The sequence below is a fragment of the Peromyscus maniculatus genome, chromosome 1, assembly GCF_049852395.1.
Source record: "Peromyscus maniculatus bairdii isolate BWxNUB_F1_BW_parent chromosome 1, HU_Pman_BW_mat_3.1, whole genome shotgun sequence".
NCBI lineage: Eukaryota > Metazoa > Chordata > Mammalia > Rodentia > Cricetidae > Peromyscus > Peromyscus maniculatus.
Window position 1 is genome coordinate 159,893,459 of NC_134852.1, and position 27,470 is coordinate 159,920,928.

The following is a 27,470-nucleotide window of genomic DNA, read 5'->3' on the forward strand; positions in this document are numbered from 1 at the left end:
GCTGCTCCTCCCAGATCCTGACAGGATTCCAGCTCGGTAGGTGCCGCTCCCTCTGCACCACATGGCTGGAGAGGCCATGTGTCTCCAGCTCCCCTTACCCCTCCCCCAGGCTCCTCCTGAAAATACTGAGGAGGTACAAGGAAGACCACTCAGCTGATAAGCATTTAGAGTGGCTGAAAGAGGCCCTGGACTTGACAGAAAGGGGTAGCAATGCCCAGCATAAAATGCCTTGGGCTCCACTACACCCACTACTTGCAAGGTGCTGCTCATGAAAGACACTTGACACAGGATCACAGCTACAGAGCTGGCCGTAAAGATGGAGCCCTGTGCATGCACACATGCACTTCCAGGGAGCCGATGAACTTGGTTCAGGCAAGGGAACTGGAAGGGATCAGCAACAAGGTGGAGTGCTCAGTAACAAAGGTGTTTTCCAGAAGCTGAGAGCCATTTAAATAAGTGAAGTGCAGCTGATATCCACCTAAGCCACCTCAGCACTGGGGCCTGCCCCAGCCAAGGTGTCCCTCCAGAGACCCCAATCCAACACCATCCTCAGTTCCTGGGTGTAGGCAGGAGCCCAGGGCAGGAGGGCACAATGTATTTCTGAGGCAAGGTTTAAATAAGACTTTATTGTTACAAGGGGGACCTGACAAGCAGAAGCAGTATTTGTGGTCCCAGCTGTCATCATGGAGACATTGAACGGTCATGATTGCAGAAGAGGTGACTGGAATTGAATAGCATGATCGGAGGGGAGGCCGGCCAGGAATGCAGGAAACATGATCAAGATGGGCTGGCCAGAGTGGTCTAGTCACAGGATGAGGGACCAGCTCCCTTCACTCCCGCTTCTTGTAGCTTTCCAGGTGTGACAGGACCCAGCCCGCAGGCAGGAGGCAACAGATGAAACAGGAAGTGAGCCCAACGGTGACATCCTACATAGAACACAAGAGATAAGGATCCCTCAGGGCAACGATTCTTAGGTACACCCAAGTTTTGGTCCTTAGGCATGGGAAAGCCCCTTGGGAAGACAGACTAAGGAAAGTCCAGCAGACCCACACTAAAGAAAGCAACCTGGGCCTGAGTTCAATCCTCAGCATATGTGAGGGAGGGACAGACAGAGACACAGGGAGACTCTAAGGAGGGACATTGTTTCAGACCAAGCCCATGCTCAGCCTTGATATAAAGGTCCTTTTTTTTTTATTATTATTGTCTGCAGGGAGGGGAGATGCACAGGCAAGACTCTTACTATGCACCCCAGGCTTGACCTTGAACTTGAGATGCTTCTGCCCAAACCCTAGTCCTGGAATTACACTCTTGTGCCACCATGCCTACTGAGGGGGGGGGTGTGTGGTTTTTTTTTTTAAATATTTATTTCTTATGTATACAGTGTTCTGTCTGCCTGTATGCCTGCACACCAGAAGAGGGCACCAGATCTCATTACAGATGGTTGTGAGCCACCATGTGGGTGCTGGGAATTGAACTCAGGCTCTTAACCTCTGAGCCATCTCTCCAGCCCCTCTGTGTGCTGTTTTTGATGCGCCCATTTGTGGGTGGAGGAGAGCTTGACGTCTAGCATCTCCCATAACTGCTCTTCTAACTTTCATTTTTTTGAGACTGAACCTGGAACTCGCTGATCTGGCTAGACAAGCTAAAAGTGGGCTCCAGGGAGTTCCCTGCCTCTGCCCCTAGCAGCGCTGAGGTTAAAGACCAGCTGGGTGTCCAAACTCAAATCCTCATGCTTGTGAGGCAAGTATTTTTATCAAATAAGCCATTTCCCAAGGCCCTTGTTGTTTGTATATTTTCTTTCTTGTTTCTTTTCTTTTCGATTGTTGTTTCAAGACAGGGATTCTCTATGTAGCTCTGGCTGTCCCAGAACTCACTTGGAAGACCAGGATAGCTTCGAACTCAGAGATCCACCTGCCTCTGCCTCATGGGTGCTAGGACTAAAGGCGTGGGCCATCACTGCCTGAGTGTTTTTTCTTTTTTGGTGTTTTGAGACAGGGTTTCTCTGTGTAGCTTTGCGCCTTTCCTGAAACTCACTTGGTATCCCAGGCTGGCCTTGAACTCACAGAGATCCGCCTGGCTCTGCCTCCCGAGTGCTGGGATTAAAGGTGTGTGCCACCACCGCCCGGCTCTGAGTGTTTTTTCATAACTTTTAAAGATTTGTTTTATCTGCATTTGTGGTGTGTGTTGGGGGGGCGTGAGCACAGGTATGTGCGCCTATACTTTCACAGAGGCCAGGAGAGGGTGTCAGTTCCCTTGGAGCTGGAGTTACAAGCATCCGGCTTGATACATGGTTGCCAGGACCCAAGCTCCAATCTTGGGAAATCATGCTCTTAAGTGCTGAGCCACCTACCTCTCCAGCTTCCAGGCCCTTGTCTTGAGACAAAGTCTCATTATGTTGCCCTAATTGACCTGAATTCCTGAGCTTGGTCTTCCTGCCTCAACCTCCCCAGTACCTGGGACTACAGACAGGCATGACTTGATTGTTACTGTTTCCTCGGTGGCAACGCTTTGGTTCTAGGCCTAATTCAGTGACCAGCTGCCTGGATTCAGGACCGCTCTCACTTAGAATAGAAAAGCTAAAAAAAAAAAAAAAAAAAAAGGAAGGGGCCTGGACCGGGATGTAGCTTTTAAGAAAGTCCTGGGTTTGATCTCCAGCACCACATAAACCAAAAGTGGTGGTACATGCCTGTAATCCCAGCACTAAAAAGATGCAGACAGGATTATCAGTTCAAGGTCAAATATGACTTACAAGTTCGAGACCAGCCTGGGCTACATGAGACCCCGTCTCAATGTAAAAAAAAAGTTTAAAAAGTGAAAACAGCTATCCTACATTTCTGAGAATCCCAAAGACCTAGTGGGTCTCCTGCACCCCTCCTTTAAAAAAAAAAAAATGCAGCAACAACCATTACCGTAGCTGCCAGTTATCAGGCATTCCCCACCAAAAAATGCAAAGGTAAACTGGCTTAGAGGCTGAGCAGCGAGTAAACAGCCAAGCAGAGTCTGATGGGCTGACCTGAGATCCAGGGACTGGGGAAAGTCCTAGCTAGGGCTTAAGAGCATCCAAGCACCCTGTCCCCTCCACGCCCTGCAGACAGGCCCGAGCCAGAGCTGCAGGCCGCCCCAGCACCCTGTCGGTCCCGCTCACCAGGACCCCGAGCTGCTCCCGCGGCGGCTTCGAGTGGATCTGAGCGCGCGGCACCATGAGCCGCCGGGCCGAGCCGGTCAGGCCCCTCAGCAGCAGCGGCGTCAGGGCAGACATGACGGCGCGGAACGACTGGACAAGGACCAGCGGGAGCCCAAGGTCAGGAAGACGACCTCACCAGCCGGAAGTTCCGGCTCTGGACGCGGCCGCACGGAACTAGCTCGGAAATGACGTCACGACGCGTCCCTCCTCCGCCTGGGCTGTTTCTGGCGCGCTCCTCAAAACAGCCAATCGACACCATCCAGTCGACACCATCCAATCGACACCATCCTACCGCAGATGGGAGGAGAAATGAGACAGCTTTTGTCCCACCTGCACACGCAGTCGAGAAGGCTAACTGCATGCTCGACTCCTCCCATTCCGACACTATTTAGTATCCTCTCTCTGCTGGGCCTGAGCTGGTGACTGCAGCCTCTAACTAGTTGCCTCTACTTTTAAAAATATTGTTAATAGCCAGGCGGTGCTGGCACACGCCTTTAATCCCAGCACCCAGGAGGCAGAGGCAAACGGATCCCTGTGCTTGAGGCCAATCTGGTCTACAGAATGAGTTTCTGGACAGCCAGGACTACACAGAGAAATCCTATCTCTTTAAACACACACACACACGTACAATACATCTATTATTTATTTTTATTTTGTGTGTATAACCTTTTTGTTTGTATGCACATCTGTGCACCACGTGCATGCAGAGTGCACAGAGGCCAGAAGAGGGTGGTGGGTCCTCTGGAACTGAAGTTATAGGCAATGGTGAGCAGTCATGTGTCGGGAACTGAACTGAACGGGTCCTCTGCAAAAGCAGCGAGTGCTCTTAACCTCTCAGCCCGCAGACCACTCTCTTTTACTTACTATTATTACCTCTCAGGTACTAGTTTCCTGTAACTGTCAACGGTTCTCAGCTTCTGGCTCCCTCCTGTGTGTCTCTTGGGGACATAGTTGTTTAAGTCTCCTGTAGCCCATTAAAGGCTGTCTCCATTACAGGTATGTGGCACCATGGCCAGCTCCCTCTTTATCCATCTGTCTCCCCACTGCCTTTATTTTTTCCTCCGTCCCTTTCCCTCCCTCCTTCCTTCCTTCTTGCTTTACTAGACACACCCCTGACCAAAGTGGTTCCCCCTTTGCTTCCTAGTCACGTCCCCGGTCATGGAGATTGCCTTTCTGCTTCACTTCTCGATGTTCCATATTTCTGTCACTGTGTCTGGATCCCTCCTCCACCTCTCCAGGCTTCGGCCTTTTTACTCTTTGTATTCTACCTAGAACACCTTTTCTGTTGCCCTCATCATCATGCCAGCTCCTGTCCTAGCCTCCATATACTAACATAGCCTTCTTTATTCAGCAAATTCGCGTTAGCCCAGTGGTGTGCCAGACACTGTGATGAACAAGGCAGACAGGTTTCTCATCCTTTAGAAGAAAAAATTTTTAAATGATTTATTTATTTTATGTGCATTGGTGTTTTCCCTGCATGTATGTCTGTGTGAGGGTGTTGGAGCCCCTAGAACTGGAGTTACAGTTATGAGCTGCCATGTGGATGCTGGGAACTGAACTTGGGTCTTCCAGAAGAGTGGCTAGTGCTCTTAACCAGTGACCCATCTCTCCAGCCCACAATAAGCAAACATTTAAAGCTATAGTGAAAATAAAACAGCCATATATTACAGGTCCTGGTGGTGTATACCTTTAATTCCAGCACTCAGAGGGGCAGAGGCAGGCGGATCTCTGTGAGTTCAAGGCCATCCTGTTCTACATAGTGAGTTCCAGGACAACCAGGGCTACATAGACCCTGTATCAAAATAAATAAACAAAAACTGCCATCTATTAGGCAGTGTCTTTGGATGACACTGCTTCAGGAAACCTTCTGCTGACCACTCCACACCTTTGCCTCCTCCACATCCTGCAGCAGTCATGGGAACACTAGCCTGCCACAGGGTGGGTCTCTATCCAAAGTCTGGGCAAGTACCTGAGGGCAGAGGCTGTCTGGCCACCCACACTGTCTCCCAGTGGCCTGACAAGCCTCTGACACTGGAAGAATGTCTTATATTCAAGGAGGTAAAATGCAAGGCAGAAAAGGGAATAGGGCAAGGCTTAGAGCCAGGCCCCAGCTGCACATCTCCATTGTCTTCCTCACTGTGCCATGAAGGGAGCTGCTAGTGTTTCTGTGATGTTTCACCAACAGGGAAACAGGCTGCCCAAGATGTGCAGCCAAGAGGCTGCCAAGCAGGATTCCAGGGCAGGTCTATAGCCTGAGGCCGCACTTTGAACTGTATACCAGCTGCTGCAGAGAGAGAAAGGAGTCTCTGGAGCTTCAGAGGGGTTTGTCTCTTTAAACAGGGTCTTATGTATCCCTGCCTTGAACCCCTAGGTCCTACGGGATAACCCTGAACTTGTGATCTTCCTGCCACCATCTACTGACTGTTGGGATGTCATGCCCAGTTTATGCAGTGCTGAGTGTCAAACCCAGGGATTTGTGCACGTTAGGCAAAATTTTGACCGAGTGAACTACAATCCAAGGCCTAGAGATCAAGGTTTTCTTTTATTTGTTTGCTTGTTTGTTGTCTGACGTGCTGAGGCCGGACCTGGCTCTGTGGCCCAGGCTGCCTTGGCTCTGGTACTCTCCCTGCCTCAACCTCCTGAGTGCTGGGGTAATAGGCATCCACCACCAACCCCAACTTCAGAAGTTCATTCTACATTCAAGGTCAGTAGCATCAAAGGCTGTGGCAGGGGATGGGAGCACCGGGGAGAGACGGGAACCCGGAGCTCCTGGGATGATGTGGTAGGGTAGTGAAAGAAAAGAAAAGCGACAAGGGACCAGGTGTCTTGGAGGGCAGGCTGTGTCTCAGGCCTCCTCTGGACGTGTTCCGGTCCTAAATTAACCTGGTAGGTTACTAGTCCTCAGTTACTAGCCACCCCTGCCTTTCTTTTTCTCTGGGCCCCAGCAAACAGCCTAGGATAGATAATTCTAAAATTCTCACCCCATCCCTAGGGACACAGTTGGAGCTGCTATGGCCCTGGAAGATGATGGAGCAAGGACATTCCTGTTGCCTTCTTGGGTTCTAGGAAACAAGAGAATAATGTCTAGGTGTGAGCAGAGCCGTGGTGTCCTCGGGCCCCTGTGACAAGGCTTGTCCCCCATCAGAGAGTAAGAGAGGAGTACCAGAGCTTGCCCCAGACCTTCTGCTAAAGCAGTTCCAGCATTTCTGTCTTCTGTACTCCCCCTTGCAAAATCTATGGAGAGCAGGGATGGAGAGAGAGAGAGAGAGAGAGAGAGAGAGAGAGAGAGAGAGAGAGAGAGAGAAATGAATCAGAAAACCTATGAGGAGGAATGTACAGATTTGGAACGCTGTAAAAACCAGATCTTGGTGGCATCAGCCTGTACTCCCAGCTCTTCAGGAAGCAGAGGTAAGAGGATCACAAGTTCAGTGCCTGCCTGTGCAGTTTAGACTGTCTTGAAATGAAAATTTAAAAAAAAAAATAAAGAGGGGGGCTTGGGAAATGGCTCAATGGATAAGAAGTCTTGTGGAAACAAGAAGACCTGAGTTCAAATCCCTAGGATTCACATTAAAAAAAAAAAAAAAACAGCCGGGCGGTGGTGGTGCACGCCTTTAATCCCAGCACTTGGGAGGCAGAGCCAGGCAGATCTCTGTGAGTTCGAGGCCAGCCTGGACTACCAAGTGAGTCCCAGGAGAGGCACAAAGCTACACAGAGAAACCCTGTCTCGAAAAAACAAAAACAGGGCTGGAGAGATGGCTCAGAGGTTAAGAGCACTGACTGTTCTTCCAGAGGTCCTGAGTTCAATTCCCAGCAACCACATGGTGGCTCACTACCATCTATAACGAGATCTGGTGCCCTCTTCTGGCCTGCAGTCATACATGCTGTATACACAATAAATAAATAAATCTTAAAAAAAAAAAAAAAAAAGAAAAAACAAAAACAAAAACAAAACAAAAAAAAAAACCAAACAAACAAACAAAAAAACAACTAAGGCTAGTGAGGCTATAAAGACACCACTAAACCCAACCACCTATTTTGATCTCCAGAACCCACAGCAAAAGAAAAAAAATAAACTCCTAAAAGTTGTTCCCCGACACCACACACACACACACACACAAATAAATAAAATGTAAAATAAAAAGCCAGGCACAGCCACATGTACCTATAAGCCTAGTGCAGGGAGGATAGACACACAGGCAGCCTAGTAAAAATGGAAAGTATATTGTTTAGTGAGGGATTTTTTTAAAAGATTTATCTATTAAGTATCTAGTGTTCTGACTGCATGTATGCCTGTCCACCAGGAGAGGGCACCAGATCTTATTATAGATGGCTGTGAGCTACCAAGTAGCTGCTGGGAACTGAATTAGGACCTCTGGAAGAGCAGCTAGTGCTCTTAACCTCTAAGCCATCTCTCCAGGCCCCAGTGAGGGATCTTGTCTCCCTTCCTCTGACCTCTACCTGTGTGTACACAAGTATGTGTACCCACACCTATCTGTGTATATAACATACCCTAAAAAGTTCTGGGGTTTAGATTATTGGTACAGCACTTACCTAAAATGCACAATATTTAGGGTTCAGTCCCCAGTGATAAAAGGGCTTGAAAGAGTGTGGTAGTTTGAATGTAATTGGCCCCCATAATCTCATAGGAGTGGCACTATTAGGATTTGTGGCCTTCTTGGAGGAAGTGTGTCACTGTGGAGGCAAGCTTTGAGGTTTCTTAAGCTCAGGATACTTCCCAGTGTTTCAGTCGACTTCCTGTTGCCTGCAAGATGTAGGACTCTCAGCTCCTCCTCCAGGACCACGTCTGCCATCTGCCGGTATGCCACTGCCACACTCCCCACGGTGATGATAATGGACTGAACCTCGGAAGGTGCCATCTTCATTAAATGTTTTCCTTTAGTAGAGTTGCCGTGGTCATGGTGTCTCTTTTTGTTTTTTTTTCAAGACAGGGTTTTTCTGTGTAGCTTTGGAACTTGTCCTGGAACTCACTCTGTAGAACAGGCTGGCCTTGAACTCACAGAGATCTGCCTGCCTTTACCTCCTGGATGCTGGGATTAAAGGCATGTGCCACTACTGCCCAGCTGTGGTGTTTCTTCACAGCAATAGAAACCCTAAGATAGAGGGCTCAGTGGTTGAGAGCACTGGCTGCTCCTCCAAAGGACCCAGGTTCAATTTCCAGCACCCACATAGCAGCTCACAAGTGTCTGTAACTCCAGTTCCAGAGGATCTGACGTCCTCTTCTGGCTTCTGTGAGCACTGCATACACACTGTGTACAGATAGATATACATGTAGGCAAAACACCCACACACAGTTTTGTTTTTGTTTTTTAAAAAGAACAGGCACAATAGTGCACGCCTTTAATCCCAGTACTCAGGAAGCAGAGGCAGGTGTATCTCTGTGAGTAAAAGGCCAGTCTGGTCTACAGAGTGAGACCCTGCTATCTCAAAAAGGGTCTCATGAGCATTGTATGGAGGAAAAATCCAGGCGTAAAAGCACAGACTGCAAGGCCCAGTGCTGGCGTATGACTATAGTCCTTGCAAATGAGACCAAGCCAGAAAGACCACCTCAAGTTCCAGGACAGACTGCCCGCTACCCAAAGGTAAGTAAATAGGATGAGGGAAGATAGCTCAGTAATTACACGTGAAGACCAAGTTCAGATTCCCAGTGCCTGTGTAAGAAGGCAGGCAGTGCGTACATAATCCCAGCATGAGAGTCTACCTCAAAAGAAGAGCTAAAAATAACCTGCTAGTGTGCTGGGGCACGCCTAACCCCAATACTTAGACGGCATAGACAGGCAGATCTCTGAGTTCGAGGCCAGCCTGGTCTACAGAAGGAGTTCTAGACCAGAAAAGCTACCTAGTGAGAGGTGTCTCAAATAACACTGATAACCACCTTGAGTCTACATACAGTTTTACCATTGATTGAAGCCAAGGAACTGGGACTACAGCTCAAGTTAGAGGACTGCACAGCACGCACAAAGGCAGCCCTGGATTCTGTTCCCCAGCACTGTATCAACCTGACTTGGTGGTCCGACCTTGTAATCCCAGCATTTGGGAGGCAGACGCAGGAGAATCAGAAATTCAAGGTCATCCTTGACTATCAAGTTTCCAACCAAATAGGGACTTTGGATGGGTATCCTTTTGTTTTTTGAAATTCTTTTGTTTTTTCAAGACAGGGTTTCCTGTGTAGTTTTGGTGCCTGTCCTGGAACTTACTCTGTAGACCAGGCTGGCCTCGAACTCACAGGGATCCACCTGCCTCTGCCTCCTGAGTGCTGGGATTAAAGGCGTGCACCACCCACGCCTGGCTTGTTTTTGTTTTTTGAGACATAGTTTCTCTGTATAACAGCTCTAGCTGTCCTGGAAGTCGATTTGTAGACCAGGCTGGCCTTGAACTCAGAGCTCTACCTGTCTTTGCCTCCCTGGGATTAAAAGGCATGCACCACCATGCCCAGCTGCTGCTTTTTTGAAGTTTTTGAGACAAGGTCTTACTATGTGGACGACTAAGCTAGCATCCAGTTTACAGCAATCCTTCTGCCTCTGCCACCCGAGTGCTGGGGTGGATGACAGGAATACACACATTAGGCTTTGTCATTGTTAGTTATTGTTTTGTTTAATACGGGATCTCTCTTGCAGTCCTGATTGGCCTGGAACTCCCCGCGTAGCCAAGGCTGGTCTCAGACTTGTGGTAGTCTTCCTGCTTCAGCCTCCCCGAGTGCTGGGACCTCAGGCATGAGCCATGTCCAGCTACAGAAATCCCTGTATTACTTTCCTAGCTGTGCTAAAACACCATGACCAAGGTAACTTAAGACTGAGTTTATTTGGGCTTACTGTTCCAGAGGGTTAAAAGCCATGATGACCATGATGGGCCGGGCGGTGGTGGCACTCGCCTTTAATCCCAGCACTCAGGAAGCAGAGGCATGCTGTGTGACGGTCTGTATGTCAAATTGCTCCGATTGGTCAATAAATAAAACACTGATTGGCCAGTGGTCAGGCAGGAAGTAGGTGGGACAAGGAGAGAGGAGAATTGTGGGAAGCAGAAGGCTGAGGCGGAGAGACACTGCAGCCGCCGCAATGACCAGCAGCATGTGAAGACACCGGTAAGCCACCAGCCACGTGGCAAGGTATAGATTTATGGAAATGGTTAATTTAAGATAAAAGAACAGTTAGCAAGAAGCCTGCCACGGCCATACAGTTTGTAAGCAATATAAGTCTCTGTGTTTACTTGGTTGGGTCTGAGCGGCTGTGGGACTGGCGGGTGACAGAGATTTATCCTGACTGTGGGCAAGGCAGGAAAACTCTAGCTACAGAGGCAGGTGGATTCCTGTGAGTTCGAGGCCAGCCTGGTCTACAGAGTGAGATCCAGGAGAGGCTCCAAAAGCTACACAGAGAAACCCTGTCTCAAAAGAAGAAAAAAAAAGCCATGATGTAGAGTAGCATGCAGAGGCATGGTGGCTGGAGCAAGAAGCTGAGCTTACATCTTGATCCCCAAGCACAAAGAAGAGAGCCAGAAATTAGAATGGTACCTGGCTTTGAAAGCTCAAAAGCTCAAAGCCTGCCCCCATGACACAATCCTTTCAGCCAGGCCACACCTCCTAAATGTACCCAAACAGCACCACCAACTGGGAACCAAGTATTCAAATTTCCAAGTCTATGGGGAACATTCTCATTTAAACCCTCTTACCCTCTAGTACTCTGGGTAATTTGTGCAGCCTGCAAGGATAAGAAGCACCATTCCTTACCTGTGATTGCCCAACAAGCTGACTGCTGGGGCCCTTCTACACCGTGGTAAGGGTTAAAAGGCCCTTACCTGAGATCCTGCCTCTGGTTCAAGGGCCCAAGCTGTTTCTACCACACCCCCTTCCCTGTACAGGACACTAGGAAGAGATGCCAGGCCTTGAGAATGGGCAGGGGGTCTGGTCCCTAGCTCTGATATCCACTTCATATCTCTACTCTGCATGTCTGGCGGACAGACATTGACCAGAACGACTAGTGGCCATCTCAGCTGGCCCAAGATACCACTGGACAGTCTGGAGACTCACCAGGCGTCCTTTACTGCAGTTTATAAAAGGCACAGGCCCAGCAAATGCTGAGACCAATGTCATGGAAAAGTGCCTTTGCTCTTCCTGCCCTCAGCCAGCTCCCAAAGCACCTGACCTGGAGCTGCTAAGGAACTCAAGGCTGGCTCTGCAGTCTTCTTAGCCTGAACTCTCCTCAGCATGTTGAATGGTACAGACACTGAACCCTAGGGCTGGTAGGAGGGGTGCCTGCAGGAAGCTGGCCGGAAGAGCTGGATTGGTCTTTAGAATCCTACTCTGTGGCTCTCACTGAAGATGAAGGTAGCTGGGCCTTCCTACATCCGCAGGAAACTGATTCCCTAGGCAGTGACAGCAGGAGACACCAGGATGGTTTCAGGATATACCCAATATGGGGCCAAACAATAGCCAGGCAAAATCCAGAAGGTGGAGGACAGGGTTTGGCTGTTAGGAAGAGTTGGTCTAGGAACCTAAGCAGGCAAACAGGGCAGAGTGGGGCAAAGGACAGTGTCTCAGGGCCCTGGAGGTGTTTGCTCTCCCTGGAGCACAGCTATTGGGTGGGGCGATGAGGTGTCAATGTAGAGGGGCTAACAGTGTCTGCTCCTGCCCCTGCAGGCACAGCCGTCTGGCTGGCACCCTAGGATCCAAAAGCCTCAAGATGCTAGTGCAGCCATCTGGGACTTGGAAGCAGGGAACCCTGACAGTTAACCCCTTCAGGCCTGTAATGGTGATAAAAATCACCATCCTCACATGGAACAGTGCTTCCAGCTTTGGGAGCAATCACAGGGCAGGCACTACAGTTCTCTTCACTGTGAGCTGGACCCTGGCCATACCCTTCCCCTGGTGTGAGGTGTATCTAGTATCCTCTGGACCCTTAGTGTGGACTCCAGATCTGTCAGGGACCTCAGTGACACTTTTTCACCTACCACCACACCTGACCAAGGGTATGAAGACAGTCCCTCCTCTGTCCAGAGGAAGTTCTTCTGAGCTCCAGTTCCCTGGACCACCTCCTGCCTCTGAGCCTGTGCCTGGCAGGAGCCCAGCCTAGGTAACAAGCTACGAACTCTACCAGTCATGCTGCAGAGGTCTGACCCATTCTTTGGGCCTTTTTGCCTGAAGAGAGACTTCCGAGTCCTTGTTGAAGACCGATGAGGAATACTCTTGAGTACTGCAGTAAACACAGGGACAAAATTCATCCTTCAACTCACACAGGGGCTGAATTCACGTCTGGGTGTTGATGTCCAGAGTCACAGTGCCTGGCTCAGGGCCTGCTCCAGGATGCCAAGCAGACAGTATTCTGAACATCCCCGACCTCACCCTGCTACTTCTGGGAAATGGTACAAACACATGCACTTGGGCTCCACTTGCCCAAGGCTCCTTTTCAGGAAGGGCATGGGGTTGGTACAACCATGTGCCTCCCAAAGCCAATGCCTGACACCCACTGCCCATGGCACCCAGCATCTGGATACCATCCCAGTATCTGAACAAAGTGTCTTTTATTAATGACGTACAAATAAAACTGATACAAAGAGAGAGTTTTTCCCCCTTTGATTCCAGTGATAAGTTCTAGGAAAAAATATATAAAACAAGAAATTTATCTTCCAACTTTCTGCTAAAAGACGACAAAAAAAGAAAAAAAAGAAAAAAGAAAAAACCTCCAGAAAGTGTTAAAAAGAACCATACACATTCAACAGCAACAAAAATAACCTGAAATGGGATAGGTTTACTAAACAAAACAAAAACCTTTAAAAACATTTTAACATGTCCTGAACAAAAACCAAAAGAGCCTGGTACAGCAGGCTAGACCTTCTGTTTCTCAAAATCATGAGGAGGGGTGGAAGATGAAATATGCCTGATAATCACTGGGCTCAACGCCCACAGATCTGCTGGTCTTGGCCACCATCCCTCTGGTCCAGTAAGATCCTGAAGGGCCCTTTGGGATGTGGCCTGCAGAGGGTGAGGAGCAGGGCAGGCACTACGCACCATGAGAGCCCCGGTGCCAGGTGTCCAGTGACTGGAGACAAGACACTCAACTCACCTCACATGGGGCTTATACTGGGGGTTCCTTTTGGTCCCCCTAAGTGGGAGGTATCAGAAATTCATGATCTAAGACAGACGAGGATCAGGAGTAACTCTTCCAAGCATGTCCATGTTTCATGATTCTTGGAAGGAGCCTACCAATCCCCTCTGGGCAGCTTCAACTCTCACCAGGGGTATAGCCCCAGAATCTAGTAGGCCAGGCAACGGTAGACCTATTCCAGTGTAAAGCTGCAAGGCCCTCTCCAAGGCGAGGCTGACAGGGCTAAGAACAGCAAGGGATGCTCAAAAAAGGGCAGGTCATGGCAAAAAAAGGTCCCTCCATGCCCAGGCTACCACGCAAGCAAGGATCTTGTTGAGAGGCGACTGCTCTGGGGAGATTTGCCAGGACAGCCAGGCAGGCAGGGGTGAGCAGACTCTGAGGTCGGCAAGAGTCTCAGAGCAATCAAAGGTAAGCTCTCTGCCATGCCCAAGGCAGACCCCAGGGCAGCACCAGGGAAGTGGCAGGTGTGTGTTCCTAGGTGAGGATTTGGTTTTGCTTCCTTGGAAGAACATGGCCCAGTGGTCAGGATGAGTTCAAGTTCTAAGCCTGCATCTCTTCATCCTCTGAAGAGGAAGGCCTTCTGGCTCCGGCCTGCCACTGTAGGGTGACACCAGTAACAGAAAAGCAGCTGTGAGCCACTGAAAGGCATTCCTGATGTATCCCAGCGGGGCCAGGACAGTGGCACAAGTGCCTCACTGAGGCAGTGAGGGACAGGGCTAGGGGAAACAGGCAAAGGGCCTGCTGCTGGCTGGGGCTCCTCAGACTGGGGGGGGGGACCCCCTCCAGAGAGCTATCAGCACCAAGAGGAGGAGGAAATGGTCCTTCTGGGGAAGAAGAGGGGTTCCCTGATGTTACTCCCCTTGAGACTAAGAACAGAGGTATCTGGGCTGAAGTCAGAGGTGAGAACAGGCAGGACTGTGACTTCCTTCTTGAATAAAAAGGCTGAGTCAAGATCAGGAGAAATGCAGCAAAATCCAAAGGCCCAGAGATGCAGCATCCCTTCGGCAAACAGAAGAGACTGACAGGACAGCTCTTCCTGGTCTTCCTGCCATACTGACAGTGATGAGACACAGTCTCCCCCTGAAGTTGGCTGGTCCGAGACTCCACCCTGTGGCTCTATGAGAACACGGCACGAACCCCTGCATCTTGGCATCAAAGAGCTACATGGTCTCCAGGAGAGTACTTGGTTCCCAGAGTAAAAATGTCCAAGGGCTGTTGTGTACCCAGATCTGCATCCAATCCTTTCTGGGGACCAGAAGACTCCAGGTCTTTCACAAAGGTGGGTATAAACATTCCAATTGTCCATATGGAGCATGGTGTGGGGCCCTGTCAGGAATCCAGCTGCAGACAAGTGGGGAACCTTCCATTTTAGGGGCCCAAGAGCTAATCAAGGAGGCAGCCACTGAACAAGGATGGGCTCAGTGGCCAAGCGATCATCCTTCTCACAGCACCCTCTCCCTGTGTCCCCTCCTAGCACTCTGCTTTTCCAGGAGGGGGTGGAAAGGCAGCAGGGTCACTGCTCCCCAGGGTACGCTGGCTCATGCAGGGCTAAGACACCCACAGCTCCAGGGGTACCTGGCAAGTGGCTTAAGACCAGGGAAGAGGACAGGCCTAAGGAGAGTGACTTCACTTGCAAGTGGTTCTGGGAGTTCAGTGGCAACAGCCACCACAGTGCCCGCCTGTGTGGGAATGCTGACTGTCCCCAAACTTGGTCCTCCGGCTCAGTATCTCGTAGGAGCAGTCCTCCCCACAGCAACCAGACATGCTAGGGGAAGAGTCATCAATTTCAAACCTGCAACACAGACAGGACAAGTGTTGGCTGCTGGCTTTGCTCCCGAGCTGCCAACTTCTACAGCAGTTCTGTGACCTCTGGAACAGGCACAGGGACCAAGTCAAAGGACACTGGCACACCATCTCACAAACCCCAGTCCCCAGACCACCGACGGATCGGGGAGAGGACAAGCAGGCGCTTGGGAAGCAGCAGAGGGAGTACCCTAACCACCCAGGACCACACCAGAGCCTTGCTCCTTACTGCAGTGCCTCTCGGAAGAACTGATAGGCGCCATGATTGTGTTTAAATACAGTTAGCATCACCTTCTTCATCTGTGTGCTGAAAGAGAGCAGAGTGAGCATCTTTCAGAAACAGAATCAAGGGACTAGAGAGATGGCTCAGCAGTGAAGAGCACTTCCGCTCTTCCAGAGGACCAGAGTTCATTTTCCAGCCGCAGGGTGGCTCACACCCACCCTCTTGCAACTCAAGATCTAGAGTATCCCATACCCTTCTGGCCTCTTCAGGCACTGCACTCACATGGCAGACATGCATATACACATAAAGATATGTAAAATAAAATATATATTTGTTTGTTTGATTTTTAAATTTATGAGTGCTCTAGCTGCATGTATGCCTTTATGCCAGAAGAGGGCATCAGATCCCACTAGAGAGCGTTGTGAGCCACCATGTGGTTGCTCTCTCTCTCTCTCTCTCTCTCTCTCTCTCTCTCTCTCTCTCTCTCTCTCTCTCTCTGTCTCTCTCTCTCTCTCTCTCTCTCTCTCTCACACACACACACACACACACACACACACACACACACACACACACACACACACGGTTTGGAGGAACATCTCAGGGGTTAGGAACACTGGTTGTTCTCGCAGAGGACCTGGGGTTTAATCTTCAGCCCTGACACAGTGGTGCATAGCCATCTGCAACCCTAGTTCCAAGGAATCCAATGCCCTCCCCAGGCCTTCAAAGGCACCAGGCACAAACACGGTGCACACACATACACACAGGAAAAACACCCAGACCCCTATCAAAATAAAAAACAAGTTGGAAGCCAGTGTTAGTGGCGCACGCCTTTAATCCCAGTACTTGGGAGGCAGAGGCAGGGGGATCTCTGTGAGTTCCAGGAGAGCCAGGGCTACACAGAGAAACCCTGTCTCCAGCAACAACAAAGCACATCAACAAAACAACACAGAACAGAGACTAAGGTCAGGCCTCCTCTCTCTCCCTCCTCCAGCCTGCAGAGGTCTTGGGCACCTTGGCCCTGAGACCCTCCCACCACTGCAGGTTGGTCCGAGTGCCCCAGTGTCAGGGGTCTGCTCCATCTGCCCTCTAACCTGGAGCCACAGCAAAGCAGGCAGCTTTCTGACAGGGTCTAGATGCCCCTTTCCTCCAAGGAAGCCCAGATCAGGGGCTTCCTCCCTAGCTGTGCAGCAGCCCTTACCTGTTGGCCATGAGCTGCAGGATCTGAATGAGGAACTTCCCCAGGCCTTTCCGCCGTACCTTGCTTTCCAACTGCACTTCGTAGCTAACAAAGAAAGCGGAGGAGTAAGTGTACAGGACAGCGCCAGAGAGGGTCCAGGGCCACAGCAGGAGCCTGCAGACAGGCTCAGAGGGCTCTGCCACTTGTCTCCTCCCTCTACCCACGGTAAGTCTCGGTTCCTACCAGTATAGGACTTCATCCCCGCACTCCACATCAAATCGGAAGTGAGAGAAGGCAACTGGGACGGAACTGTTTTCCCACGCAATGAGGTACCAGGCTCGGTCATCAGTCATCTCCTCCCGTTTCTCTCGGTCCTTCCAGCCCCACTCGCTTTGCTCATACCTGAGGAGGGGGGCAATCAGGACGGGGCCTTGGAGGAAAGCCACCGGGGTGCTGGGCTGCCCTCGGGGGCCATGCTTACATGGTCTGCATGTTGGTTTTGGTGAGGTCGAAGGCCCAGTCCACAGTGGCTGGCTCCAGTCCAGACACTCGTTTACATTCAATGGAGACATTCAACCTGAGAAGCAGACAGGGAGGCATCAGGCCTAGAGTTCTCACCAGGACACTGCTATTCCTCCCTGGAAGAATAGGGAGGCAGGCCAGTCTCAGACACCCTACAGGGCAAAGCTACCACCCTGCCTCAGGGCCCATCCCTGCCTCACCTGTAGAGTCTTTATCAGACTCACTCGGCCAATGCTCTCCTCTTGGCTACCTCTCTGCTTCCCCTGCCTGCTCAGTCTCCACTCCTAGTCATTACCAGAATCACTTGCTCCCCCGCTGTTTGTAAACATTAGTTCCGCTAACTCGGTCTCTGCCCTCCTCTCACTGGGCTCTCACAGGACCAGGTCTCTCTTAGCTACCTATCATTCCTCCACAGCAGCCCAGTGACCTGGCCTTTCTAGAAGACCCCTCCCCCAGCCCAGTCCCACTGGCCTCTTCCCCATGACACCCAGTGGGGACTGAGAGCTGGTTACACAGGTGGAACAGTATATAAACCACTGCTCTAGGCACTAAGGTCCCTCTTTCCAATGAGATGGAGGGAGAACTAGTCTGAAAACTCAAGCTTTTACAGAAGAAAAAACAAAAGAAGATCAGTTGCTGCTCTTCCAAGACCTGAGTTTGGCACCCAGCACCCACAGCAGGCCATTCACAATGGCTTGTACTGGAGCTCCAGAGTCAATCTGATACCCTGATCTCATGACACTTGCACACACACCAACATACATACATACAATTTAAAATAAAATGAAACAAATACTTATTTAATTATTTCACACTGAGTGTTGGGAGGGGGCCCACCTTTAGTCACAGCATTCAGGAGGCAGAGACAGACAGATCTGACAGTCCGAATCAGTTTGGTCTACATAGCAAGCTAGTTCCTGGCCAACCGAGGCAACATAGTGAGACCCTGTCTTGAAACACACAAAAAAGGTTTGAGTGTATGTGTGGTACGTATGAGTGAAGACTCACACAGGGGTCAGAGGGCAACTTTGGGAAACAGGTTCTCTTCTTCTACGATGGGCTATCTGGGGATCACACTCAGGTCCTCAGGTTTGTGTGGCAAGCGCTTACCTGCAGAACCACCTCATCAGCCTTTCTGTTTGTTTGGAAACAGGCTTCCTCTGTGTAGCTCTGGCTGTCCTGAAATTTACTATAGAGACCTAGCTGGCCTTGAACTCAAGCAATCAGCCTGCCTCTGCATCCTGAGTACCCAGATTAAAGGAATGCACCATCACCCCCAAGCAGTCTTTTTTTTTTTTTAGATACAGGGTCTCACTATGTACCTCAGACTAACTTTGGACTCCTGAGTCTTCTGTTTTAGCCTCCCAAATACTAAAGTGATAGGCACTCCCATCTAAAATTAAGCCTTTAAGAACTCCCACATCAGCATCTCTCAGAAGCCTCTGACACAATCTTCACAATGGAAGTTCCCACTGAAATCCACGGCCATCTCTGCTGACTGGCAAGATCTTAACCTCCTGCCTTGGAAGAGCCTTTCTTCACAAGAACCGACATGTTAGAACCACCCAAATCCAGCTCTGTACCTGTTGACTAGAAAATACCCAAAGTCCAGCCCACTGTGATCTGCCTTCTTTTATTTTTTTGGTTTTATGAGCCAGGGTCTCTCCATGAAGTTCAGGCTGGCCTTCAATCAGTATGCAAGCCTCAAACTCATGGGAAGCGTCTCAAGTGCTGTCACAAGCATGTCGAAGAAAGATCACAGCTACAGGAACCATATGAAAAAACAAGGCACCAAAACAGGTATGGCCTGCTTCAGAGCAGGTTCAGATTTCTGGACGTCAATAGAAGCCCAGCACGTGAAAACACTAAGAAAAATCACAGAAGCGATCCCTAAACCATGCCCTGACTTCCCAGAACTGGGATAACAAAGCTGCTACAAGAACTGTCATGTCAGATCCCAGATGGGAAGACGTAAGAGTAAGTGAATTGATTCATGATTGCCACATAGCTATAAAAGGCCACAGGGCTTCTGCAATCTCCACAACTGTCCCTCTCTTGTTTACTTTCTACCTGGGTATTAGCTCATCTTAGCACACCTCTTAAATTCTAGCATTACCCTATTTGACAGTTAAGAAACCAAGGCTTCCGGTGCATGAGTGGGCTTATTCCAGGGGCATAATGCGAAGTCCAGCCACTCTTCACCATAACAGAGAAACTGTAACCTCTGACCTTCCTGAAGCAAGCCACAGCACAGTGCAGACAGACCACTCAAGAAGAGGGAGGGAAGAGTCTGCAACCCAGAACCAAATGTCAGCTGGAACAGCAGTCACAACAGCCATAGTTACCATCGGCAGGCTCCATGGACCAGAGCTTTGGACCTAACCCTTCTAACTCCTCCTAAGGAAGGAAGGGACCATTAGACCCCAATCTTTTTCTTTCTTCTCTTTCGCTCTTTGTTTTCAGTGTCTTACTGTATAGCCTCAAACTCATGATCCTTTTGCCTCTCCAAGCCAAGTTTTTAGAACCATTATGAAACTGAGGTAAGACAGGCTAAGTGATTACATACTGTATACTCAAGGAAAAAACACTTAATTGGGAATTAAAAGCTCCTTCGGATGTGAGGGCATACTCCATAAATTCAGAAACCTCATTCAAACTTTGGGAGCCTCAACTTCCCAATCATAAAATGCGACAGTAGGCCAACAAGTTTCATCTTATTCTTTTTTTTTGTTGTTTTGTTTTTTTGAGACAGGGTTTCTCTGTGTAGCTCTGGCTGTCCTAGAACTAGCTCTGTAGACCAGGCTGGCCTTGAACTCAAAAATCTGCCTGCCTCTGTCTCCCAAGTGCTAGGATTAAAGGCGTGCACCACCACTGTCTGACTTTACCTGATTCTTTGAACAGAGAAAATTGTAAGTCCTAAAGGGCTATCAGTCCTCACCTGTGCAACCTCAATGACACACAATCTTTGCATACCTACTAATTCCTACATCATTTTAACTGGGAGACAAAACCAATAGAAGGTACCAACCAGTTGTTGCTTTTTCATAATGGAGGAAAACATGCAAAACTCTGGAGGTGAACGCCCAGGGACCCCCAGGAAATAATTATTAGGAATGCTCACCCATTGCGGTCATACTTCTTGAAGACTGGGAACGCCTCCAGAGGATCTCCAAGCTGTGGAGAGAAAGCAGACAGAGATGAAGGAAGACCCTGGTGGTGGAAGAGAACGGACACCACCAGCTGTGGCACAATGCCTGCCCCGTGTAGCTAGCCACCCCAGGAAAGAGGCGGCTGATCTGCTTGACTGCTTCAGGAACAAGACCGCCAACTAACTATAACCTGTCCATCACCCCATAGAAAAGCACGGCCTTAAAGGGTATCCTTCAGAGGCACAGCTCTCTACCAAGATGGAGATTAATAAAAAGTGACCCAATGGGCTGGAGAGATGGCTCAGGGGTTAAGAGTACTTACTGCACTTCCAGAGGGCCTGAGTTCATTTCCTAACACCCATATAGGGCAGCTTACCACTTCCAGTAACACCAGCCCCAGGGGACTTTAAAGCCTCTGCCCCCCATGGACACCCACACTCATGTGCACCCACCCTCAACAAAATTAAGAAAAAAGCAATGTGAAGTATCGCATGAGGCAGGAAGGCCACCAAGGCCAAACCCTTTGCTCAGACTGAAAGGTCCCAGGCCCCCAGGAGCTGATTCCCAGCTGCTGCTTCTCTGACTGCAGCCCCAGGACCAGGCTTCTGAAGCCTTGGGTAAAGCAGAGCTCACAGCACCCATGGGTAGCCAGGAACCTCTGAAAGAAGGAAGGGTTAAGAACAACATGTGCTGTGTCTCATGAGGGAGATTTCCTCACCCAAAAGCAAACTAGTAAAAAATCTTCCCGAGTTCCATATCAGAAAGACCTGTAGCCTCTTCACACTCGCCCCCCCCCCCAATCTGAGCCAACCACAGGCTCTCCTCCCAACTCTGCCTGAGCATAGGCTGGTGTATACAGTGCCGCAGATCTGCCACTGGGTGGCGCCAAGAAGCCAAACAAAAAGCTAAAGTTGAGGGTGGAACTGAGGAGAGTTACCCTGTTGGCAGCATCCACTTTCGCACAGACAGCATCCATGGCTGCTCGCTCCTCCAACCGCTTCTGCTTCTTCTCCTTGGCCTTGCTCGACTTTCTCTGCCAACAAGGAAAACACCACCACTAGAAGGGCTGTGGCTCAGCCCCCCAGAGGAACCCAAGGGGCCTTGTACCCATTGACCTGGCCCTGCAACAGGAAACCTGGGTGTGTGGCCCAGCAGGGAACACTGTTCCCTCATGGTCCTGAGGTCAAAGTGCAGAGGTAGGGATCATTAGACTTCTCAACTTCCTTCCAGGAAGAGCACTCATCCAGCTGTGTGATCCTGGGGAGTGACGACCATCCTGCAGCCTGTTGGCCCCGCATATTCCTAAGGAGGAAGCATCACTTTCAGGAACATTTAGGGGAGCTTTCTGGGATGTGAGGTGGCCCCAGACCACTGTCCCTTTATATCTTCTGACTCCAAGAGACACAGCCCTGTAGACTCAGGATCATATGCACATGAGGGCCAGGGCACACTGGCTTCAAGACACAGTACAGAGTCACTCCTGGAAGCTCTGCCCAGCGAAGGCCAGCAAGTGGCAGGCACACCACGCACCTGTTGATGACAAAGCTGGACTGAAGGCCTCATGGGTTCACCTCAGGGCAAGGTGCCACGTGGTCAGCAAGACCAAGCTGCAGGGACATGATAGCAGGGACGAGCAAAGGCAAGCTATCGTTATCTGCATCTTCACCAGACCCTATTTGAAGGCTAATGTGGGCTTTCTCAAGACCTCTCCCCCAGGGGAAGAGGGTGGTCTCACACTGTAGCTCAGGCAGACCTCCAACTCAACAGTAATCGTCCTGCCTCAGCCTCCCAAGTCTAGGATTATAGGTGTAAGCCATGGCCCCAGCTTCTCATCAAAGGTGCTTGCTCCTCTTTCCCTGCCAGATCCTAGAACAAAAAGAGCCTCCTGCCCTCGACTGACAGCAAGGCTTCCAATACCTGCCTGGTGCTGTCACGACTAGGGCTACAGAAATGTGCTCACTGACAGCCCCTGTCTCCTGACTCCAGCCCTACCTCTCCTGCAGCTCACTGGAAAGAGGTCAAACAACATCAATGCCAATGTGACCATGGCACTGCCTGGCCCTAGGACAGGGCACTAAACAATCCACATTCACATGAATTGAAAACCAGCTGTTAAACAGCTGGGCAAGTTCCAAAGCATAACTTCAGCCTGGTTGTTCTAAGGAACAACATTGCTTAACTCTTGCTTAGCAGCCAGAAGGTAAAAGAATTAGATACAGAACTCCTAAGATTCTTCTGGCAGGCAAAATGCCAGCCAAAGTGCCAGCACCATCTACTACTTCCCAGTAGTACGCCAGGAGCCAGGCTAGCTCTCATGTCTCACCTCCACTGAGAAAGGCATATAAAGAGAGTAGAGCAGAATTTTGCCTTCGAGGTGCTGGGGGTGGAACTCAGGGCCTTGTGCATGTCAGGCCAGTGATCTAACACTTAGCTACACCCCCAAGCCGAGGCTGTCTTCACAGACATGCCAAAGGGAACAGAAGTGGTCCCTCTCCCAGACAGGCTTTCCAGTATTCATTTTTCCTCTGGGAATCTGGGCTTCAGGACAACACTGAAATTGGTTAACAAAACACTTTCACAGAATACATGGTTCAAGGCTCAGAGTGGAAGTCATCACTTACCTTTACCCATTAAGAAACTGAGGCTCAAGGGAACGTGACTCATGCCCAGTTCCCCAGGCGGTAAGGGGCCAGGCCACAGACACAGTGTCTGTGCAGCAGGCCACCTGTCTCCCAGGGGCAGAAGCACATCTAGCCTTCAACTCAGTCACCAAACAAAGACCTTCTCATCATATCCTGCAGAGATAAAGCTGGAGGCCTCAGGTGCTCTCAGGCAACCACTCAGCACCTCATTTCTTGATCCTATCTATCTGGGAATGGATTTCCAACGGTGCCACCTCACGCCCTACCCCCATGCTAAGGCAGGAACAAGGAAAAGGAAAAGGACAGATAAAAGTCTCCAGAGCTTCACCATGGAGTACTAGGGGTGTGAGCTTCCCATCTATCAGACCAGGCTATGCCCCACCTACCACCCTGAATGACCATCTGAACATCTCCAGGGAGACTGGGATGCAACATACCTTCACCTTCACAGCAGAGAGAAGGCCTTCTCCACCCTGCCAAGCCAACAGATTGTCAAGCACAGTGTGGGGCGGGAGTAAAGGTGCTGGAGGGCAAGTGTGACTCCCAGGCCCCTAAAAGCATGAAACCCGGGTTCCCTCCACAGCACCTCATTTCTGAACACAGGAACATCCGTAGTTCCTAAGACTTGTTATGCAGGCCGACTGGTGAGCCAGGCAACCCTCAGATTGAGGCCCAAGGCTGCCACCAAAGACTGAGATAATGAAAAGACCCCTTCAGCACTTGGCTGCCTGCACAGAGAGGGTGGAGGCAGGCTGCAGCAGGCTGGGCCACACAGGCGGGGGCTCTCCCTCAGCCCCAGCAAGCACGTTAGAGTGGTCTCCCACTGTTCCAATTAGCTTCACTGCAGCCTCGTGGAGGTGAGGCTGTCCTGCAGGGACGAGGGAAGCCTTGCCTAATTAAAATGGGAAATAAGCACAGTGAACAGTAAAGCTCATGCGGTTAAGTGTCTTTCCCAGGGGAGCTTTATATAATAAAAAGAGTGGGATTTTGAGTCCCAAGACCTGGATTTGATTCTCAGCTCTTTCACTTGATAGCTGTGACTTTAGGCATGTTACCTAAAATCCTTCTTGGTAGTTACTTAATTTGTCAAAACCTCAGTCTCCTCAACCAATAGAATGAAGCTGCTATACAGATAAAATGGTACTGCACATCAGACAGTCTCGTTCTGACTGTAACTGTGTAGGACCCACCCTCATTTGTTCATGGCAAGGAGCTGCGTTACACTGAGCTGTACCTCCAGCTTTAGAAACGGTCTGTTCCTGTAGGAACCACCAGTGTTGGACACTCTGCTAGTGCTTTTGGGGAGTGGGGTGGCAGTAGGAACAGGATCTCCTATAGCCCAGGTTGGTCCCTAACTTGCTATGTAGCCAAGGCTGACCTGACCCTGAACTTCTGCTCCTCCTGCCTCTACTTTCCGAGTGCTGGAGTCACAGGCTTGTCACTTCACCCAGTGCATATGGTGCTAGGATCAAAGCCAGCACTTCAGGCATGGTAGGCGGGCACTCTACGCACAGCTAAGTAGACCTAGGCCCCTGCCACTGCTTTCCAAAGGGCACGTGTTTGACAGCTCAGCTCTGACAGGAAACCTGAGGCTTGGAGAAGCTACTAACTCAAGTCAGAGCCAGCAGAGTTCTGAGAGGTCTCACCAACCTCCCTCGGACTCAGCCCCGCCAGGCAGGGGCGGATCCACTTTACTTACCAGTGTATGCACCCAGTGCTCACAGACAGGACATCCAAGATTCAAACTGAGGCTTGAACTGTAAAGCCTAAGTCCCTCCCACGACACCCCATGTAGCTGTTTATGCTATATAAATGCTGCTTTCACTGGGGAGCTGCAGGTCTGGTCTCCCTTTACTACCCTGGTTAAAACAGTAACTCTACACAGTTCTAAGAGGCCCAGGAATCACGAAGAGAAATGAGAAAATACAAAGCAAAAGACAACAAACACCACACACAAGTGGCTGCTTCCAGAGATTTAACATCACTTAGATTTCGGTGCCAATGCTTCTGTCCAGCTGGTTTTGGCGATGGGAGAGAGATCTAACATATAACTCAAAACGATGAGTAACAGCTGGTGCACAAGAACCTTGGAGAAGCTGATGGCGACGGCACATGTCTGTAATCCCAGCACTCGGGAGGCAGAGGCAGGAGGATCTCTGAGTTCGAGGCCAGCCTCGTCTACAGAGTGAGTTCCAGGACAGTCAAGGGTACAGAGAGAAACCCTGTCTCAAGGGAAAAAAGAAAGAACCTTGGAGAGGTGCTCCACCTGGTGTGGCTCTCACTTAGCCTGGGGTAAAGAAACAAGGGTACTACCTCCTGTGGGAATGGGGGTATGAGGGCGGAGCCTGATGAGTAATCGGAGGGCTCCAGATCCGAGCCAGTGAGGCAATTCAAGTCTCTGCTGCTTTTTAGGCCAGCAAACACTTGGAAGGAGGCTGTTGTGAGAAACTTCCCCAAAGTATGAGCAATAGAGTGGGACCCAAAAGAAGCAAAGTCCGCAGTGTGTCTGGGTCCTACTACTTCAGTGCCACCAATGAGGAAGTAGAGAAACTGAGGCACGTTTCCCTTTTTGCTGAGGGCTTATTCTGCAATGGCTGATTCTGGGCAAAGCGTTAGTAATACTAAAATATGCCAAGGTCTCTAGGCTTGATTTTCTTTATATGAGGTAAACAGCAGTAAAAATTACTACCTGAACTATGCCAGATGCTTTGGGAGTATTTTTTTTTCAGTGCTGGAGATTGAACTCAGGGCTTCACCTATGCGAAGCACACACTACTACAGTTCTATAACCCCAGACCCCCAAGGTTTGTTTTGACATGGATTCCCAAAAAGTGTTTTGACACAGGCTAGATTGTTTCCATCTAATAAGCTGATTTGTTTGTGAAAAAAGAAAAAAACTAGGTTAGTGGCAGTACGGACAAACCCAAGGGGATAAAAACAGCACCAATCTATTTTAGATCACTAAAGTGAGTTTGAGAGTATAAGCAGAATAGCAGCTCCGGCTTCTAAGACGCCTAGCGGGCTATTTACATCCATTATCTTGTTTAATTTTCACCACCATCCTAAGAGGGGGTCACGTGCACCACACAGAGAATACGATCAAGAAAGGCCTCATCCCGGGCAGTGTCATGCCGCTGGCCCTGAAGATGGGGCTGCTGCCACTGAGTCATCCGGTTCCCAAGTCAGGACTCCCTGAAGGTGCTGCAAATTCCACCCGAACCCTAATAAGCCAGGATCAGGAAGGGCCAGTTGCGTTTTTAGGAGGGTGAACTCAAACACGAGGGACTGTTTTTGCCCAACCCTACACATTCCAGGAACGGACACGGAAACGCATCTTCTTACTGCCAGCGGTTAACAGGTGGTTACTATGCATCCTGGCCGGGGCCATCACCGGTGGCTCCACGCCCTCCCCCGTTGCAAGCCACCTGCAGTGACTTGACTAAGAACGATCTAACCTTCTAAGACCCACTTTACGGCAGCCAGGGGCTGAACCGGCAGGCCTCTGTGGGCAGGAAGACTACATTTTATCAGGAGCAAGAGGAAGCTGGTAACGACGGTTCAAGAGTGGAGCGGAACAGGCTGGGCTGAGGCTTGAGCAGCGGGAAACAGCTTCCACTGGGGCTCCGGAGACGCGGGATGGGGTCCCGCGCCCAAGCCATTGTCAGTGTGACCTTGGCCGTGCGCCTTCTGGTCTCCCGGCCTCAGTTTCCTACAAGTCTGGATTGCAGGAAACCGCTGGGGACCGTGACAGCCAGATGATGAGTGACCTCAAGGAGCAAGCGGCTAACCTCAGGGACGCAAAGGGGCTTGGGTGTGGGGAGAACCACAAGGGGGTCAGAAAGGAAGGAAGGGGCAGGAGGGACGCGGGGCGCGGAGGGGGAAGGGAGACGGGGACTCCAAGAGGATTCCTGGGCGAGGCTCAACCCTGGGGCCTTTACAACAGGCTCTGGTCAAGTGGGGGTCGGGGGTTCCGTGAGGCTGGAGGGGGTCAGGGTCACGTGAGGGGATTCAAGAAACAATGAGGCCGCGGAGGATGAAGGGCAGCTGTGTACTTCCCATTACTTCTCCAGCCTCACTTACCCCCATGGTGGCGGCGGCGGCGGCGGCGACCCTCGGCTCCTCCTCGCACTTGCCGGTAGGGAGGCGGCAACGGCGGCGGCCCGGCGACAGCGGAGCGGCGGGCCGCGCACTGCGCATGCGCCCCACGAATCCCCCGCGCGTCCGAGCGGGCCCCGCGCCGGCGCAGAACCGGACAGGGGTGGGCGGCGAGCGCGAAGGCGCGCAGGTGGAACGGTCGCCGTGCGCGCGGAGGGCCTGAGACCAGAAAGGCGGGAGGCGCGGCGGAGCGTCGCGCTAGGAATGACGCGCACGCCCCGGTCCCGCCCCTTCTCCAGGGCGCGTCTGTAGCTATGGAAACGACCACGCGGAGCAGAAGGGCGCGCGCTGGCCTGGAGCAGCGCGCCTCGTTAAGAGGTTCCGCGGGCGCTGGCGCGGGCCGCCTTCGCGGGCGCGCGGGCACAGCTCAGTCTCTGGAGGCGTCCCGCTTTCTAGAAGCTGACCCTCGGCATTGCATGCGTTTTCTAACCAGTCCTACTAGACTCATTCATCCTGCTCCACATTCATTCACACATCATTAACGTGCACCTACACTGTGC

At 50.7% G+C, this 27,470-nt stretch overlaps 2 protein-coding genes across 2 annotated transcripts; both read right to left on the reverse strand.

Moving 5' to 3' along the window:
• Positions 1-606: 606 nt before the first annotated feature.
• On the reverse strand, positions 607-5,640 carry Cox8a (cytochrome c oxidase subunit 8A). The gene is made up of 2 exons (XM_006980742.4): positions 3,146-5,640; positions 607-926 (listed from the first exon to the last, which is right to left on the reverse strand). The coding sequence occupies exons 1-2, from the start codon at positions 3,257-3,259 to the stop codon at positions 831-833; spliced, it is 210 nt and encodes a 69-aa protein (XP_006980804.2). The 5' UTR covers positions 3,260-5,640; the 3' UTR covers positions 607-830.
• A 7,058-nt stretch (positions 5,641-12,698) lies between these two features.
• Naa40 (N-alpha-acetyltransferase 40, NatD catalytic subunit) lies at positions 12,699-27,117 on the reverse strand. Its single transcript, XM_006980743.4, has 8 exons — positions 26,896-27,117; positions 21,111-21,206; positions 20,146-20,198; positions 16,984-17,079; positions 16,746-16,904; positions 16,524-16,607; positions 15,332-15,409; positions 12,699-15,091 (listed from the first exon to the last, which is right to left on the reverse strand). The coding sequence occupies exons 1-8, from the start codon at positions 27,010-27,012 to the stop codon at positions 14,950-14,952; spliced, it is 825 nt and encodes a 274-aa protein (XP_006980805.3). The 5' UTR covers positions 27,013-27,117; the 3' UTR covers positions 12,699-14,949.
• Between the last annotated feature and the right edge of the window lie 353 nt (positions 27,118-27,470).

Excerpts from the sequence above, each read along its gene's own strand:
- Naa40 (XM_006980743.4), bottom strand. The coding sequence starts at position 27,012 with ATGCGCAGTGCGCGGCCCGCCGCTCCGCTGTCGCCGGGCCGCCGCCGT. Across the intron at positions 17,080-20,145 it reads AAGAAGTATGACCGCAATGG|GTTGAATGTCTCCATTGAAT; the intron begins GTGAGCATTCCT and ends TCTGCTTCTCAG. Across the intron at positions 16,905-16,983 it reads AAAACCAACATGCAGACCAT|GTATGAGCAAAGCGAGTGGG; the intron begins GTAAGCATGGCC and ends CCCCCTCCTCAG.
- Cox8a (XM_006980742.4), bottom strand. The coding sequence starts at position 3,259 with ATGTCTGCCCTGACGCCGCTGCTGCTGAGGGGCCTGACCGGCTCGGCC. Across the intron at positions 927-3,145 it reads GGGAGCAGCTCGGGGTCCTG|GATGTCACCGTTGGGCTCAC; the intron begins GTGAGCGGGACC and ends TGTTCTATGTAG.